The sequence below is a fragment of the Pyxicephalus adspersus genome, chromosome 4 (assembly GCF_032062135.1).
Source record: "Pyxicephalus adspersus chromosome 4, UCB_Pads_2.0, whole genome shotgun sequence".
Classification (NCBI taxonomy): domain Eukaryota; kingdom Metazoa; phylum Chordata; class Amphibia; order Anura; family Pyxicephalidae; genus Pyxicephalus; species Pyxicephalus adspersus.
Window position 1 is genome coordinate 79,819,016 of NC_092861.1, and position 16,531 is coordinate 79,835,546.

Below are 16,531 nucleotides of genomic sequence, written 5' to 3' on the forward strand. Positions count from 1 at the left end.
GATCAGAAGGGGATAAATTGGCACAGAGTGGGGAATTTATCCCCTTCTGATCACTCTGTGCCAATTTATCCCCTTCTGATCGCCCTGTGCCAATTCAACCTCTTCTGATCATCACTCTGTGCCAATTTATCAGATCACAGGGTGATCAGAAGGGGAATAATCTTTTAGAATCTTTTTTTTCTAGATTTTCCTCCTTTAAAATTGGGTGCGTCTTATATGCCGGAGCGTCTTATACGCTGAAAAATACGGTACTTACTGTTATGTCTAACCCATAACCAATATCTAATATCCTATGACTTAAAAATAATGCTAATCTAACTGATATCCTAGATCCCAAAACTAACTCAACTCTTTAGAACCATAGTGGTTTGCCTAAAGCGATGGTGCCCACAGTTACCAATCCTGAGCCTAGCTTGTTGGTACCATATTGGTTCACATTGCTAAGTTTTTAAAGATTAGCATATTTAAGGTAAACTCACCCTGATGTATTGCATGTAAGATCCATCAGTGCCACTTCTAGACATCTAATTCCAAGCTCATCAGGTACAACTAATCCCTTCACAAGAAGGCTTTTTATGTCTGATGCAAGCTCTGTATCTGGCTGATTTTCTAAAACAGACCGAATGGCATCTCCCATTGACAGACGCTGTACGCCATATATTTTTGCAAACATGTTGGCAACTGAAACATATAAAGGAACAGATGTTACCAAACTAGAAAGGAACAAATGTATTTCACAGTTTAATAATTAATTTTATATTTATAAAACACATCTAATATGTTTTTAAAGCCCATATGATATGTGTTTCTATTAAACCACTAACATCTGTTTTAAAGTACTGAGAACAAACTGTTGGCATAGCAAGATTGAAAATTAGGAATATGTGTTTATATAGATTACATATAAAAGTATTATTTTGTTTCATATATAGGGTTAATCATAGTTGCATGTATTAAACAGTTGCACATAACATTTTATTGAACTTGCAGTCCCATTACTTAAATCAGATATTGCAAAGTCCTATCTACTTTTGTTAATTAGGTTTGTTAATTTTTCTCCTTTTGTTAAATAAGTCTGTCTTCTGCAACTGTGCTGACTGTACTGACTTTAAAGTTACCCAGTCAGCATGTAAATTATGATTAGGCGTAACTTTTAGTGGTGAATCCAGATATTTAAATGTGGAAACAGCAAAGCACTACTAATTTATGTTTTTAGTGCAGCTTTAATATTTAAAAACCAGTGTAGTAGAGGTATACTTGTAAAAAAATGGTTGTATTGGTGTTTATAATGAAGAAGTTTAGTCTTAAATTGTATTTGATATGTATTTTAAATAGAGGTGTGTTTTTAAAACCTATGCAAAGATTGTAATTATTTAATACATATAATGAGCAAACAAGGCTGATTCTATGTTCCGCTTTGCTTTCATCCTAGTAGGTATACAGTCACTGTCTGTATCTGCAACCCCCTATTTAATGTACAGTACTGCATAATATGTTGTATATATAAATCCTCTTTAATAATAATAATAATAATAATAATATTAAAAATAGGGATGAACAATGGGTATTTCTAACTGCACCTCTTTTCTTATTGCAAGTCTATGAAACACTGTCTGTGTCTGCTGTTTTTACATAAGGAGATGTGTACATTTTGGTAATTGTCCTACTTCAAAATACATAGAATGATGTTACACTGTTAGCTGAAAACAGTTTTCTTATTCAATATGTTTGTAATTCTGCAGAAAGTATTTTGCTTTTAAAGAAAAGACATGTCAATTAATTTTATTACAGTTAAAACATTGGACTTCTACATGCCACAAGTTCACTTCATAACCCATAGTAGTAAAAATGTGGGCGCACAATTATACTATACAAAGATGATGATAATGATACTATACAAAGCTAGGCTATTTGCTCCAAACACCCTTTGTAACTGTGTTCTCAATTATAGTTTCCCCCCTCCCCACCACCCAAAGTATGTAGTACTTGGAATACTTGTTTTTAGGTACAGACTTTTCAAAATATTACAAAATGTTGAAGTCTAAAATTCTGTATTTACCAATGTCATAAATACAATACACATACAAATATTGTTGTACACATACAGTGGTTTAGTTAGAAACCAAGTAAGATTTTAAATTTATCACTCTACAAGCAATGGCCTTACCTGTGGTCTTTCCAGATTTGGGAGGTCCAACAACTGCAATTCTAATTGGCACTGAGGGTTTAGGCTTTGGCTGGTGGATAAATTTAATGGGATTCTTCATAAATGTGATTCTGTTTTCTTTGGTTGAAAAAAAGTAAATGTATTGTCGGTAAATCAAAGGGAAACCAGGAATTTCCTGATTTTGCAATGGCTTTATTACTTCTCCTTGGCTAAGCTGAAAGAAAAAAAGTTTGGTTAGACATTTTAGTATATAAAATAATGCAGTTTTCCAAAAATGAAAGCCTAAATTACATCGGTTTATATAAGCAGAACCTCAACTTTACTGTCTAGCTTAGCCACAATATGAGAAATCGTTAGGACAGTGCACCTTAACAGGCAGCATTCGGTACAAACGCAAATTTAGATTGGGGAAAAAATAGTGAAAATATTCTTTAACCCATCTACTTGTTATCTCTTTTTAAATCAGTTGTATGTTTGAATCCGAATTTGTCTAAAATTCGGAAAATATAATCTAATGTGTTACCATGTACCATAGATGCTAGGACAGCGTCAGATTAGTTCTTCTCCATAAACTAATATTCTGCAGTGGGCCCCATTTTAAAGATAACAGTGGTGCTGAAGACGAGTGAGCTATTGTTCATAGAATCCACTGTCATTTCAGTGTAATCTTCTAATGCTGATTTGAAATTAAATGTGGAGTGCAATAAAGAAGTTTTACGCTATAATATCATCCTCTGTTGAATGTCTAATAACACTTTCCTTAACACAGTAACATCAACAGTAAAACTATTATTTACACAATTTAACTATACCTTGACAGGGTCCCATTGTCTAAAGATACTGGGATGCTTATATGACATGTGAAGCAGCTTGGTTGCAAGAGACGGGCTAATGGGAAAACATTTTTCAAAGAGACTTTCTCGATTTTCCACTAGTTCCTTTAGTTTTTCATATAGCTGGAAATGCACAATGTGCAATTTACGGCTTGTATTGACTGTAACACAGGGTATCATCAAGCTTTGAAGTTCATCCTGTAGTATGAAGAGAACAAAATATGTGTACAAATAATATTATGTTAAAAAAATTAAACTTTAAATACCGGTAATTAACCTGAAAGTCCAACTCCAAGATTTTTTTTTTTATTATAACACATAACTTTTTTTTTTCAACTGCAAGAACTTTACTACAAAAAAACTAAATTGGCAAATTTGAAGTTTGTATTCCAGATGAGACATACTACTGGTCTATATTTAAAAATGTTTTCATCCGTGAACACACATGTTCATTGGAAAATAATAAAATAAAAAAATGATTTCTTACCTTGGGCCTGATTTGGGGAACCTGGGTAATCCAGCAAAAACCTGGAATGCATTACTTAAAAATCATTTGCTATTAGTTGGCAAATATTTTCAGTCCTGGACAAAATCCATTCTATGAATGCAGGATCACTCGAGTTCTCCCAAAATAGTCTATCTTCTCCAGACTTGGGGAACCTTCCTAAATCAAGGACCTTGCCTGCAAGATTCTTTAAAACGTACCCTAAACTGCAGATTTACTAATCTGCATGGGAGTTACAAACATCCAGGCCTAGCCAGATAAGATGACTGAAGATCCTGCACCTGGAAAGAAGACTGGGCACACACGTTGGCACCAGTGAGGGAGCTCGCGACATAGGGGGTTGCAGATTTTAGTTCGGCATTTAAACTTATAAATACGAGTTATTATAACAGCCCTATTATATAAGGTAGGGATATATATATATATATATATATATATATATATATATATATATATATATATAAAGAAGAAATAGGATGCCGAATTGGAAGAGGCAGAAAAGAACATGGTAGCAGTGGCAACACTGGTGTACGGACCTTGCATCACTGAAAAAACTGTAAGTTTACAAAAATTTAAAAAGTATACTGTGCACATTTACACATTATGGCATTTACTTCTTGAGACACTTGACAGCTCAATTTATTCCTAATGTACAGTAGTAAAATAAAGTTGTGCATACATGTCAATCCGCAGTATGGAGAACTGAGTCAGAAGGACCTGGTACTGATATTTATTTTGATCAGAGTTGGTATATGAATTTAAGTAGTAAAGTACTGAGGATCCGAGGTAAAGTAACACCAAACATTTTACAAAAGTACAGAAAAGAAAGTGTTACTTAATTCTTAAAAATATACAATATAAATAGCACAAGTATGCACGAGTATTTTTCTTACCTTAACTATCTGAAGTGATTCTGCATCGGCTTCATATTTTTCTCCAATCTCAGATTTCATTCTTTCTACGGCATCCTCCTCTTGTTCTTCTTCCTCCTGCTCCTCTTCTTCTTCTTCTGGGAATTCTTCAGAAAGAATTTGCTCAATAGGATCTACCTCTTCTTCTTCCTCGTCTTCCATTTCTTCCTCATCACTGGCCTCAGGATCTTTATTCTGCTAATAAAATTAACATCTCTTTTCTAGCAAAATGTGATAGCTAAATTTTGTAGAGAAAACTATTCTGTTCGATTTTCTTCTAAATAAATGCTTAAAAATACAAATAATAATATGCATACACTGATGCACTGCAGACCCCTGGATGTAAAGGATTATGGGCTGTATGCACTTTATTGTCATGTGTTTGTATTGAAGTAAAAGACAAAGTTGACATTAATCATAAAGATTATTGTACATGTGTGTGCAGGATTTGGGGATTCTAAACAATCGAAAAATCTCTTGGACCAGTCGAGTGCAAAATAGGCAGTGGATCTGCTTGTGCATACCATGTAGAATGAATTACTCTTACCTCTTTTTCAGCATTTAGCATTTGCTCAGCTAAAAGTTCAGCTCTTCTCTTTGCAATCTGTTCATCCTGGAATACATTAGTTACAATAGATTTGCTTGTCAATGCACAACTATGAACACCATCTCAGATGCAATAAAGAAAAGAACACAAAACCCTGTATTTATTTACAGTTATGGGGCAACAATGACACCTCTATCCTAAACATGTAGTGAGATAGAAAGAAATCAGGTGTTTCTACAAAGAATGTTATACTAAAAAAATAAATAACTAAACCCTTTACCACATTTACTTTGTATTAGGTAGAAGGAAATACAAAATAATGTTCACTTTTAAAGCATCAGATACTGAAATCAACATCCCATTTCCAATTTGGATTGCAGCAGTGGCCAAAATACTGGCGATTTTTAGGTGTGCAAATATTTCACAGCCATTCAATAAAAAAATATTTACTACTACCCTATTAAGTTAAAATATGATCTTCTGCTGTGCAGATGTATTCACAAAATACACGCAACTTGACGAGTCTCAGAAGAGACATGGCCCCTCTTTTTGTCTACCTGCTTACTTTTTGACTGCAAATCCATAAAGGACACCTTTGCGGCACTGTTGGATTTTCATTTTAGGAAGCTCAGGTGAAGTGCAAATCAAGTGTCATAAAAGCACCATGTATTAAACAAATTTAACAAAAAAAAAATATAAAAGATCTATATGAAGATCATACTAAAAATACAGTTAAACAAAAAACAAAATGGTAATTATTCAAGCAATTTTGAGTAGATACACAGAGCAAATAACTTTCACATAATGTATGTTTTTCTTTAAAACATTATACTCGGCAAGTACCCTTATTTTCTTCTTCATCTCTCTCATCTTCTGTTTGCGTTCTTCTTTTCTTCTTCGTCTTTCTTGCCACTTAGCTAGACGAGGCGGTAACAGACGGTCACAAATGTCACTTTCATCTGCTTCCAGAAATACTGCAATGTCTGGGAAGTATCCCCGTTCTCCTACATACTGAACCTCTTCTACATTGCTGGGGAATCCATCCAGGATAAATCCAGTGGAGCTAAAAGAAGACACTCAACACTCAACTAACTTATTTTACCAGTGATGTGTAAATGCTCCTTTACTTTTAGGGTACCAATAAAAAGTACTTTCACCTTTCTTATCTGTTGCTCCCACAGGTTGCCCCTATCTTCTCTCCAGTGCTCTGGGTTGTGTGTGGGCCCTCAAAGTCCTCACTTAAAATGCAAGACTGCTGGTCATTAGCATCCTGCAACTGGCAGAGCACAGCAGAGAAGGGGCTTGGGGAGACTGGTTGGATGGAGAAAAGGGAACCTGCAAGAGCAAGAATAAAGGTAAATACAATTGCTTTTTTAGATACCCTGGGCAAAAATGAGCATTTAACCCTTGAAGTGATGATGGGGTCCCGCTGTAGGGGAAGATTCAAATATGCTTTAAAAACTGGCACAACAAAACAGAATTTAAAGTAGATTCTTGGGCAAGAATTGGAATATTTAGTAGCGTGTAAAGTAATCACATTCCAAACGAACATTAAATGAGCTTTAAAATATTCCGGTAGAAGCATTGAAAGTCTCTTTCAATAAAGAACAGGGTAAGTAGAGATGGATTTGAGACTTTATTAAATTACATAACAGGTCTTAATGGAAAATAAATAAATACAGAAATAAAAGGGATGCCACAAACAAAGACAGTTTAGTAACGGAGTATATCTTCCTTTTTTTAATGACCTAATGGCAACATCTATCGCCATTTCTTTTCACGTGTGCAGTCAACAAAGTAAACCTGATCATCTTTGTATGTGTAATGGCTAACAATTTACTTCTTCATCTTGCTCTCTTTTGGTCTTCCAAAAATGTAATTGGTAGCATTATGTTACATTTGGTTGGTGAGGGCAAAAAAAAAATGTTGATCTTTTTAGTGCTATCCCATGTCTTGTGTGCAACTTATATGTTCTCTTGGAGCCCTTACAAGCTTTATCTACACAAGAAAGGTGAACCTTTATGTTGTGGAAATGGGTGAGTAGGAGAAGTTAAGTAGTTTAGCAAAATACAGCTGGGAGGGCAGACAGTACTCTTTTTTCCTCCAAAAAATCCCTGCATCACAGTTTAGGAACAGAGAGAATAATTTTTCCCTTAACATATACTTTAAACATTTGAAATTATATATTATTATATAAAGACCACTAAGCCACCCACTTCTCACTATGATTGATGTGGTTTGCAAAGTCAGTCCCTTTTCCCCTGTATAGTCAAGAATTACTACTCATTTTTCTTGTATACCTATACTGAAAGAGGAGAATTGTTGTATTTGTTGTATTAAATAACTCATTCTGTGTTGGTGTATTTTCATATATAAATTTTCATGTAAAAAAGAGGTAATGATTTACATTTACCTTGTGGTTAGTGACTCAGTTTTTTTTTTGCCTGTTTTGGAGCCTTTTCCCTCTTAACGCCAAAAAGCCTCTAATACACACTCATATTCAATATTATCAAACTATTATATTCTACAGATGTATTAAAAATTCTGTAAACAATAAAATTACCGAAAAGGCTCCTTGGTCCACCATTCTGTTACAACCTGGTCCAGCACTTCAATTGGTAGTGGTTCATTGTCCATTAGATAGGACTTTATGGCCTCCTCCTCTACTGTGAGTACAACCTCTTCCTTTATGAAAAATACATTCAACTATGTTAACATCACTCCACTTCACTTCTACTTCCTTGTCAAAGATTAAAAAAACAAAAACAAAACAAAAAAAACTCCAGAAAGTCCAGCAGGCTTTGCAAACTGAGTGTCGATAATGCATACCCAAATAAATGTTTATGTGTTGAATAAAGATTTTCCTGGAAAAACTGGGCTCCAAAATTTTTCCAGGAGATTGGCATTGGTCTACAACATTTAAATATTCTATCAATGCATCTTCTGTTGCTTCATAAGAAATGAAAAAGAGATACCGGGACTTTCTCTACTCCGGATACTGATTAGGACATGTCATAATAATATATATATAGGTGTATTGATATTTTTGTGGTCACAACGTTCTGCACCAAAGACAACGTTCACCAGGACCAATAATTAAGTCATTTCCTGAGTGGGAGGGATTAAAAACCAGACAGAGATTCTAAACCCTGTTAATATTTTAAATACAATTTAAGTAATAGATAAAAAAAACAGTGCTATCAATTTTAATGCTATATATTTACTGTGTTAACAGGTACAGACACAGTTACCTTTGAATCCTTAGATTCCTCCTTTTTACTTTGCTCTGTGTTTTCTTTTTCTAACAAAAGCAACATATCTTCATCTGTTGTGTCTTCCTCAACTGATTCTTCATCATAGTGAGGTCCCACTTTTTTCTCCAGCTTAGACAGCATGATCTCTTGCAGGCGTTCTTGAAACTGAATGTGAAACATACCAAGTTTGTTGGCTAACCATCTTGCATTACCTGTTTTCCCAGTGCCGTCTGTCCCAATCAAGAGAACTCTCAGTGGTGGAGCCTGAAATAATGGAAAGTGAGAGGCTAGAACAATATTCAGATCAAGTCACAAATTTATGGTTAATTTAAAGTACTGAGTGTTATATAAAAAGCCTTACTTGTAATGGTTCTTTATGAACAACATAATTCTCAGGATTCTCCAGAAATATCTTTCTTGCTTCAGGGCTTGAGCAGTAGTATGTCTTCTCTTTATATATAGCAGCATTATCCTGGAGTCCTGGCTGGAGGATAAAGTTGTCCTTTACTGCCACAGGGCAGTAGTGTTTGGAATCCCCATAATGCTTCTTGTTTTCACGGGTAATTTCTTCGTCCTGAGTGTGACAGCATTGTTTTTTTTATGAAATTACATAATATTGTCAAGGTAGTAGACATAAAGAAACAAAAAAAATGACAAAATGTTAGATAAGACAAATCTCACAAGGAGTGTATTATATTTTATGAAAAAATTTATTTCAATCCACCAGTATATAAGCTCAAAACATATATTCAAAAATTTTGCGGTGACTCAGGGGTTAGCACTCTGGCCTTTGCAGCGCTAGGTACCAGGTTCAATTCCCAGCCAGGACATTATCTGCATGGAGTTTGCAGGTTCTCCCCATGTCTACATGGGTTTCCTCCGGGTACTCCGGTTTCCTCCCACATCCCAAAAACTTGCAGTTAGGTTAATTGGCTTCCCCCTAAAAAATGACCCTAGACTACATTAACCCCCCTAGCGGTAATCCTGAGTGTGACTCGGAGTGGGAAAACTATGCAAAAAGCGGTAACCCCGAGTCACACGCAGTTAACTTTGGGGGTCCTCCTTACCTCAGCCCCGTGCTCCAGCGGCGATCGGACGATCCCGCTGTGATGCCGGGGCGCTTCTCCGTCAGGGGCTGTGGCCAGGCGGGAAATTTAAAAGCAGATTACTGAGTAATTGACATCCCCTGACATCCCCACCGCATCACCTGGCAAGATATGTGACATCTTCCGGGTGATGCGATGGTTTCTGGGGGCGGAAAATTTAAAAGCAGATTACTATGTACAGTAATGTGCAGTAAAAAAACACAGCAAAACATAAAAGTACAAATACATATTGTAGTGCACCAAGCATCATTGCCCAGTGCCCTGATTTACATTTTGCCCACTATTAGCCCGGACCTTGATCTGACCTTTTGATGACTTATAAATCACTTCCTGAATGTATCATTTCATCACTTTGTCTTTGACCTTGATTGTTCCTGACTGATTGCTGGAGACCGCATGGCATCCAAAAGGCATCTCACCGGCGCAAGCGCTGTTTTGGAGGAATTTGAAAGCAGCAATAGCGATTTGGAGTCCCTTGTGGAATCGAGAGATAGTGATTCACCAGGAAATTTGTCATCGGACAGCGAAAGTGAACTGAGCGATGATTCTGAACCCGAGGTCAGTGCTGTGCGCACATGGTGTCCTATTGACCTTGATGTGGACCAAGCAAACATATATGCTGTTCTGTGTTTGCTAATATATTACTTGCAACCTTCACACTATAAAAGCACATATCCTAAAATACATTTTTTATTTTGTTTTATGCAGGTAAGCTGGACAACAACAAGGTGCTCCACACCTAAGGTTTGCAAGAAGCAGAAAGTGTGAACCTGTGACCAAGGATGACATTTGGCTTGGTTTTTGGGCTTGGTGATCCTGCAGGGAGTTGTGGGCAAACCCATGCAGAAGTGGTACTGGTCCAAGAACAAAATGCTTGCCACTCTATTCTTTGGCACAGTCATGCCAGAATACCGCTTTTCCCTCATCATGACTACCCATCCTGCACCAAAACTCAAAAAAAATTTTGGAAGTGTCTCAGATGGTTCTACAAAATTTCCAGCAAACCTATGTGCCAGAAAGAGATGTCAGCATTGACAAAAGTCTAATGGCTTACAAGGGGAGTCTCAGCTGGGTGCAGTACATTGCATCAAAGAGGGCACAATTTGGCGTGAAGACCTATATGCTGTGCGAATCTTCATCTGGCTACATCTGGAATACGGTACTGTACACTGGAAAAGGGACACAGTCCAACCCCAGATACAGCCAATATGGATTGGCAACATCTTCAGTGCTATCCCTCATTGAGCCATTGCTAGATCAGGGCTATTGTGTCACAACTGACAATTTGTACACCTCTCCTGAGCTTTATGAGTTCTTTCTGCAACACAGAACGAATGCATATGGAACTGTTAGGGCTAACCGGCGCAACCTGCCAGCACTGTATGCAAAAGGGAAGCTGACAGGAGAAATTGTTGCCTGGCAGAAAGGCAAGATGATGGCCCTGAGATGGCTTGACAAGAAAGATGTGTGCCTGATGAGTACTGTCCATGATCCCTCCACCATTCTGGTACACACAAAACGTGGGAAAGAAGTGATGAAGCCACAGGTGGTGACTGACTACAACAACACCATGGGAGGTGTGGACAGAGCTGACCAAGCCATGACATTCTACCCAGCGATGAGGAAACAGCAAAGGAAGTACTACAAAAAGATTTTCGGGCATCTAGTTGAGCAGTGCCTATGGAATGCCTACTTTCTGTACAAAGGAAGAAACGCAAGGAAACCAGGTTCTACTGTCCTGACTGTGATGTTGGACTTTGTGCAGCACCCTGCTTCAAAATCTACCACACCCGGGATGTCTACTAAAAATTTTAAATTTTTTTTTTCTAAAATCTGCATTTAACTTATATTTTATTAATTATCAAAAATATTGCACCCTTGTTTGGAAAATTTCAGTGAGAAATTTTTGATAAAATATTTTTTTTTTTGATAAATTACACTGTTGTGGTCTATTATTTCATTATTTTTTATAATTATGAGTTATATTATAATTGATGAATATAATATAATAAATAAATATAAATAATATACCTGGGAGTTAATCCTAAGAATTACAGGCCCACAATATAAACAAAAATTTCTATGCAAAAAAAATAGCATCACTTTTTGCATAAAAAAACTGACAGAATTAGAACGTATCAACATAGTCGGGTCCCCCTGTCAGGTCCCGGTCGTTCTGTGCGTACTGCAAGCTGAGGCATAGAGGGAGACATTAAAAGTGAAAGTAAAAGTCTCATCAGTGAAGTGAGGAGCAGGACGCTCTGTTTTGGGTATTGTGTGTTCTCAGGGGGAAGTAGTAAAGCTGTGGCTGCCGTTTTACTCAGCACTATGGGTCTCTCCCCCCCCCAGCACCAACCAGCAACAGTCTGTGGGTCTCTCTCACCCCACACAAACACCAGGGGATAGGGGAAAAGCTTCAGTAAGCAGTCTGCTACTGAGCCCAGAGAGATGAGCTCTATTGCTCGACATGAAAGATTGGGGACAATGGTTCTAAAGGAAATGGAGTTGCAAGAAATTCAGGATGGAATTCCGGGTTTGGAGAGTTATGACGATGTTCCAGAAGAAGACAACTTAACTATATTTGAATAAATGTGGATTGTTGTACCATACTTAATAAAAATAAGACATCCTCTGAAAATAAGCCATATTGTGTCTTCTTGAGGAAAAATAAATATAAGACAGTGTATTATTTTCGGGGAAACACGGTACATCTTGCATCTGGTAAGTGCAGATCTATTTCTGCTATTGCAGTTCTGGCAATGCTTTACTTACACCAAGATGGAAATATTGGTGGCTGTTTATTGTAGCATCCTAAAAATGCTAGTTTTGTGGCTATTTCTGCCTACAGATACTGTTGGAACCACATCCTAAATTTATCATAATGGCATGTATCCCTCCTGATAAGATTAATTTATAGCATGTATTATAGAAGTATTTCAAGCCTGGGTTAAGTTAAAAAAAAAAGTAGGGCATTAGTCATCACGCAAATAATGTCCATACTACTGGGAAGGAGACTCTAGATGGGGACCCTGAGCTTTACTAGTGAGGCGCATATACAGGTATTTTGGAGATATTGCCTGCCAGATATACATAGTGACTGCCATTGAAACCCATTCATGTGGTAGATTCTCCATCAGGGAATGTTTCAGTTAATGTCAGATTCTTTGCTTTACAAATAACCCCCCATGAAGATATATAATTAAAAAGTGTTCTTGTATCCTTCGTTTTAGAAAGACAGCTTTCTTCCTTATTGTTTTATCACATTTATCTTTTGTAAGGAGACCTGTTTAAGGCCATCATCTAATGCGGTCATTGTTTGGGATGATGACAGCACTGTTAACGTCATACTGTATTCAAAGTTTCTTTTCAATCACAATCTGTACTAACATACAATTTTGTGTGTACTTCTCTCTTAAACAGGTCACAGAAAATACATGAATACAAGAAAATGGTAACTGGAGGATGATAGTTTCAATTTTTAGAGGAATAGGATAAAGATAGATTTTAAAGCCACTTGGGGACCTGAAACACTATTCATATTAACAAACACTATTTGGCTAATTCAAAATAGTACATACAATGCAATTGGTTACTGTTGTCATTGCATTTGCTCTATGGCACTGAGAAACCTTTATGACATTTGTATTTGGCCAGTACTTACTTCCTCAGCATCTTCATTCTCCTCCTCTTCCTCCTCCTCCTTTTCTTGCTCCTCCGCATCCAACTCTGCTTGCAAGTCTTCTACTTCCTCATCTATGTCCTGAGATGTTACTTCCCAACCATGATACTGAAATGGTTCTGAGGAAATGGTTTTCTGGTTAGTTATCACAAATGCCATGCATTTCTATGCATAAAGAAAACTAGACATATTGTACAAGCAATATAACCTTACATTCTACATACTTCCTTTTGTACTGCTATTCTTTTAATGCAACCTGTATACTTTGTTTATTTTTGTAAAACAATTTTGCAGTGTTAAAAGTAAAGTGTTTTTGGTCAAACATATATTTATCTCTTCCAAAGTGCAAACAATTTAGAAGAAAAAAAAAGCACACAGTTTACACTTTGTTAGGTATATTATTAGTTAAAGTACATTTTCAATAAAGTACTAGAAAATAAACTGTTTTTTAGTCTGTACAAGTTTGATAATACGCCTAGTTATGTATTTCAGGTAATCATTAAGCTTTACTAGAGTTGAAGCACGGGATAAACTTTACAAAACTCTACTGATTTACCTACCAATATTCATAAGTCATTTTCCAAATATCTTGTATATCTACTCATCACCCCCCTGTTTTATTTTACAGTAACAAACTAGTAGGTCACACTCAACTGTAATCTTATTTTTTCTTTGAAAAACTCTATTGTATACAGGACATGGTATATAGAATCGTGCATATTTGCCCATTCAAACTACTCTGACCCTGCCATTGTGAAAGAGATTTCCCCCTAGAGGAGACTAATAGAATAGGAGGTTGTCTGAGAAGAGAGCCCCATCAGCTGCTGAAAAAGTAGGGTCATTTTTATTCTCATCTCCTAGACAGGAATAGCTATCAACTTTTACTCTCCACTGCAAGCAGGAAAATTGATTATCCAGAGTTCAAATGTAGGAATGTCTTTTATTTGAGCATAAAAACTGTTATCAAAAAAATGACTTTTTCCTAAGGATAATTCAGATGAAATCAATGGATATATGAAAAAGGGTAGAGAATCCCTATAGTGACATGCTAAAAAGACACGATTTAACACAGACTCACTTTCCATTGCAGTTACTGCCTCTTGTAACAGAGTTTCTGATGATTTATTAGCCATTTCCAAGTAAGTAACATTTAGGAGAGATGCGTCATTGAACACTGGCTCCAGCAGATGCCAGTCCTCATTAAATTTGTTTATAAGCGCCTTCAGGGGCTCCATTTCTGGCACATCTGGAAATCCTCCCTCAGGAACTTCAGGTAAAACAATTTCTGTTAAAAATAAAATCTCAAATTGTAATTGTACTTCTTCATGTAATCTTAAGGAATTGTATCATGTAAAGAAAATAAACTTTTTTAAAAAGGGAAAAGGGGTGTTGCACATAACACCAATTTCAATATAAAAAACACACCTTAGAATACATACTACCACCATGAAAAAAAATACATATTAGTTGACCTGGTTCCGGTTCCATCTGTTGTGGTGGCTCGGTATCTTCTAAACTTGGCTGTGACACATCCTTTGGAGAAGCCAGATCTGTCTGTTCTGTATCAGACACAGGATGATCACTGGAGTCTGCTAAAAAATAAAATACTTGTCATACCATATTTCATTGGTATCATGTAAACATGAATTACTATTATCAATTTTATTTTTAGATTACTGTGACTAAAACTAGATTGTAAATAGGTAAAATAATAACAAATAGTATAAACTAGGAGCAGACACTAGTAGATTTCTTTTTTAATCACATATAATTACGAATGCCATAAAATATTCCTATTATATTAACAGGTACATTTGATTTACATAAAACCAATTTAAACTATAAAGATCATAAATTATGGTACATTGTAAATGCAATGTCTTTTCATTTTTTTTCAGTTGAGAGGATTTATAATTATTAATTGGTAATTGCATTTATTAAAGAATAATTAATCCGTATATAATTTATTTTGGCCAACACTAGTAGGTGTCATCACCCTATACTTCTAATGTAAGTGGTGTATAAGACCCACATATACACTGTTGACCTGAACACAAATTATTTTTTGAAAGCCTTTTCATTCCATTTAATGCAAAAGTGAAAGTCAGCCTCAACTCACCCCATCAGTCACTTCCATTTAGATATCAGAATCTGCCATCTCACTCACCTGCAAGCATGTGCTGACAGTAAACAAATTTACAGGAGAAAAGAGCAGGGTGCACAGAATTGGTGATTATTCAGAGAATTTAAACAGTAAAACCTAGTAATTACCTTGTGGTTTATCTTCAATATGTTCTGCTGGCTCTAGTATCTCTTCCTGCAGTTTCTTCTGTTCTAACTGCAATCTCATTATCTCCTGCTGTTCTTTTCTTAAAATAAACAATTAAGAATGATAAAATATACATAATATATTTTTCATCATTATTATCATTAACTAATGATATCAATTCCTTAACAGGCACATTCACCCTTGTATACCTGACTACTACATATTCACCTCTGCTGCTCAAGCTTTTGCAAAATACCTAATGCATCTGGGTAGGGGGAAGAATGTGACCTTCTCCCATGATGCAGAATTATGTACAACTGCTTCTGACTCAGGACAAATGTCAGACAGATACAGACAGTGACACAGGAGGAGGAGAGGCCCCTGCCCGAAGAGCTTACAATCTGGAAGTATCACACTATAGGAATGGAGATATGAAGTGGTGTGAAGTAGTGAGGGTTTTAGCACACAGGCAGGCAAGTTTGAAAAGATGTTTGAAAAATACAGATACCCACAACACCAAGTTATAGAAAGGCAAATAACCAACTATTCCACTGCTATATTTGTTAATGTTAGAAAACAAATGTACTTCAGTTTAATGGAAATACAATCTAATGGAGAAAACACACCAACTACATGCCAACAGGACTACTGGTGGGGATTGAGTCCAGCATCCCAAAAGTACAGAGTCACAATGGTTAGCACCAAACCTTTGCTTCTAGTACAAGTTATTTGTTATTATGTAATGAAAGTACATCTATTTCTAAGATCCAAAGATTTTCAGTGAAATTTCTTAATTCACAGTGGTATATTGTAAAAATAAAGCATTAAATAATACATGCCATATTGTAGATGCATGTTGATAATATAGACAGGGATACCTTGCTTCTTCTTCTTCCTGTTGTTTTCTTGCCCTTTCCTTCTCAAGTCTTTGCAATATATTAATATTTATTTCCTGTTTATTCAACAGATACAGTCTATTTAACATACATTTTCCTGAAATACAAAAATAAAGACCATTTCAGAATCTACATAGTAGATATAAGTAATACAAGTAATACAAGAAACAAGTAATAAGAGTAATACATGTAATAAGAAACCAACTTTAAAGAGCAAATAAAAATGTACTAAAGAAAATGTATGAAGCTCAAATACACAGAAGTCCAAAAAGGTGAAATAATATGCCACAATGAGCTCAAGTTATTAAAACCTTAGCAAGGAAAACTAATATAAAAATAAAGCTGTTGCTAGCAGCAAAACAAC

At 35.9% G+C, this 16,531-nt stretch overlaps 1 protein-coding gene across 5 annotated transcripts in view; it reads right to left on the bottom strand.

Annotated features, from left to right (window-relative positions):
• AK9 (adenylate kinase 9) overlaps window positions 1-16,531 on the bottom strand; it is a 46,743-nt gene that overhangs the window by 8,296 nt on the left and 21,916 nt on the right. For 3 of the 5 annotated variants that reach the window (XM_072408756.1, XM_072408753.1, XM_072408757.1), the window contains 14 exons: window positions 16,150-16,264; window positions 15,274-15,371; window positions 14,475-14,594; window positions 14,081-14,287; window positions 12,985-13,121; window positions 8,579-8,791; window positions 8,215-8,481; window positions 7,527-7,648; window positions 5,807-6,026; window positions 4,964-5,029; window positions 4,399-4,614; window positions 2,980-3,198; window positions 2,168-2,381; window positions 480-681 (listed from right to left, as the gene is read on the bottom strand). In XM_072408756.1, the coding sequence (XP_072264857.1) occupies window positions 480-681; window positions 2,168-2,381; window positions 2,980-3,198; window positions 4,399-4,614; window positions 4,964-5,029; window positions 5,807-6,026; window positions 7,527-7,648; window positions 8,215-8,481; window positions 8,579-8,791; window positions 12,985-13,121; window positions 14,081-14,287; window positions 14,475-14,594; window positions 15,274-15,371; window positions 16,150-16,264 (2,416 nt within the window). The remainder of the gene's footprint in view (window positions 1-479; window positions 682-2,167; window positions 2,382-2,979; window positions 3,199-4,398; window positions 4,615-4,963; window positions 5,030-5,806; window positions 6,027-7,526; window positions 7,649-8,214; window positions 8,482-8,578; window positions 8,792-12,984; window positions 13,122-14,080; window positions 14,288-14,474; window positions 14,595-15,273; window positions 15,372-16,149; window positions 16,265-16,531) is intronic. The other 2 variants (XM_072408754.1, XM_072408755.1) reach the window with 2 other exon arrangements.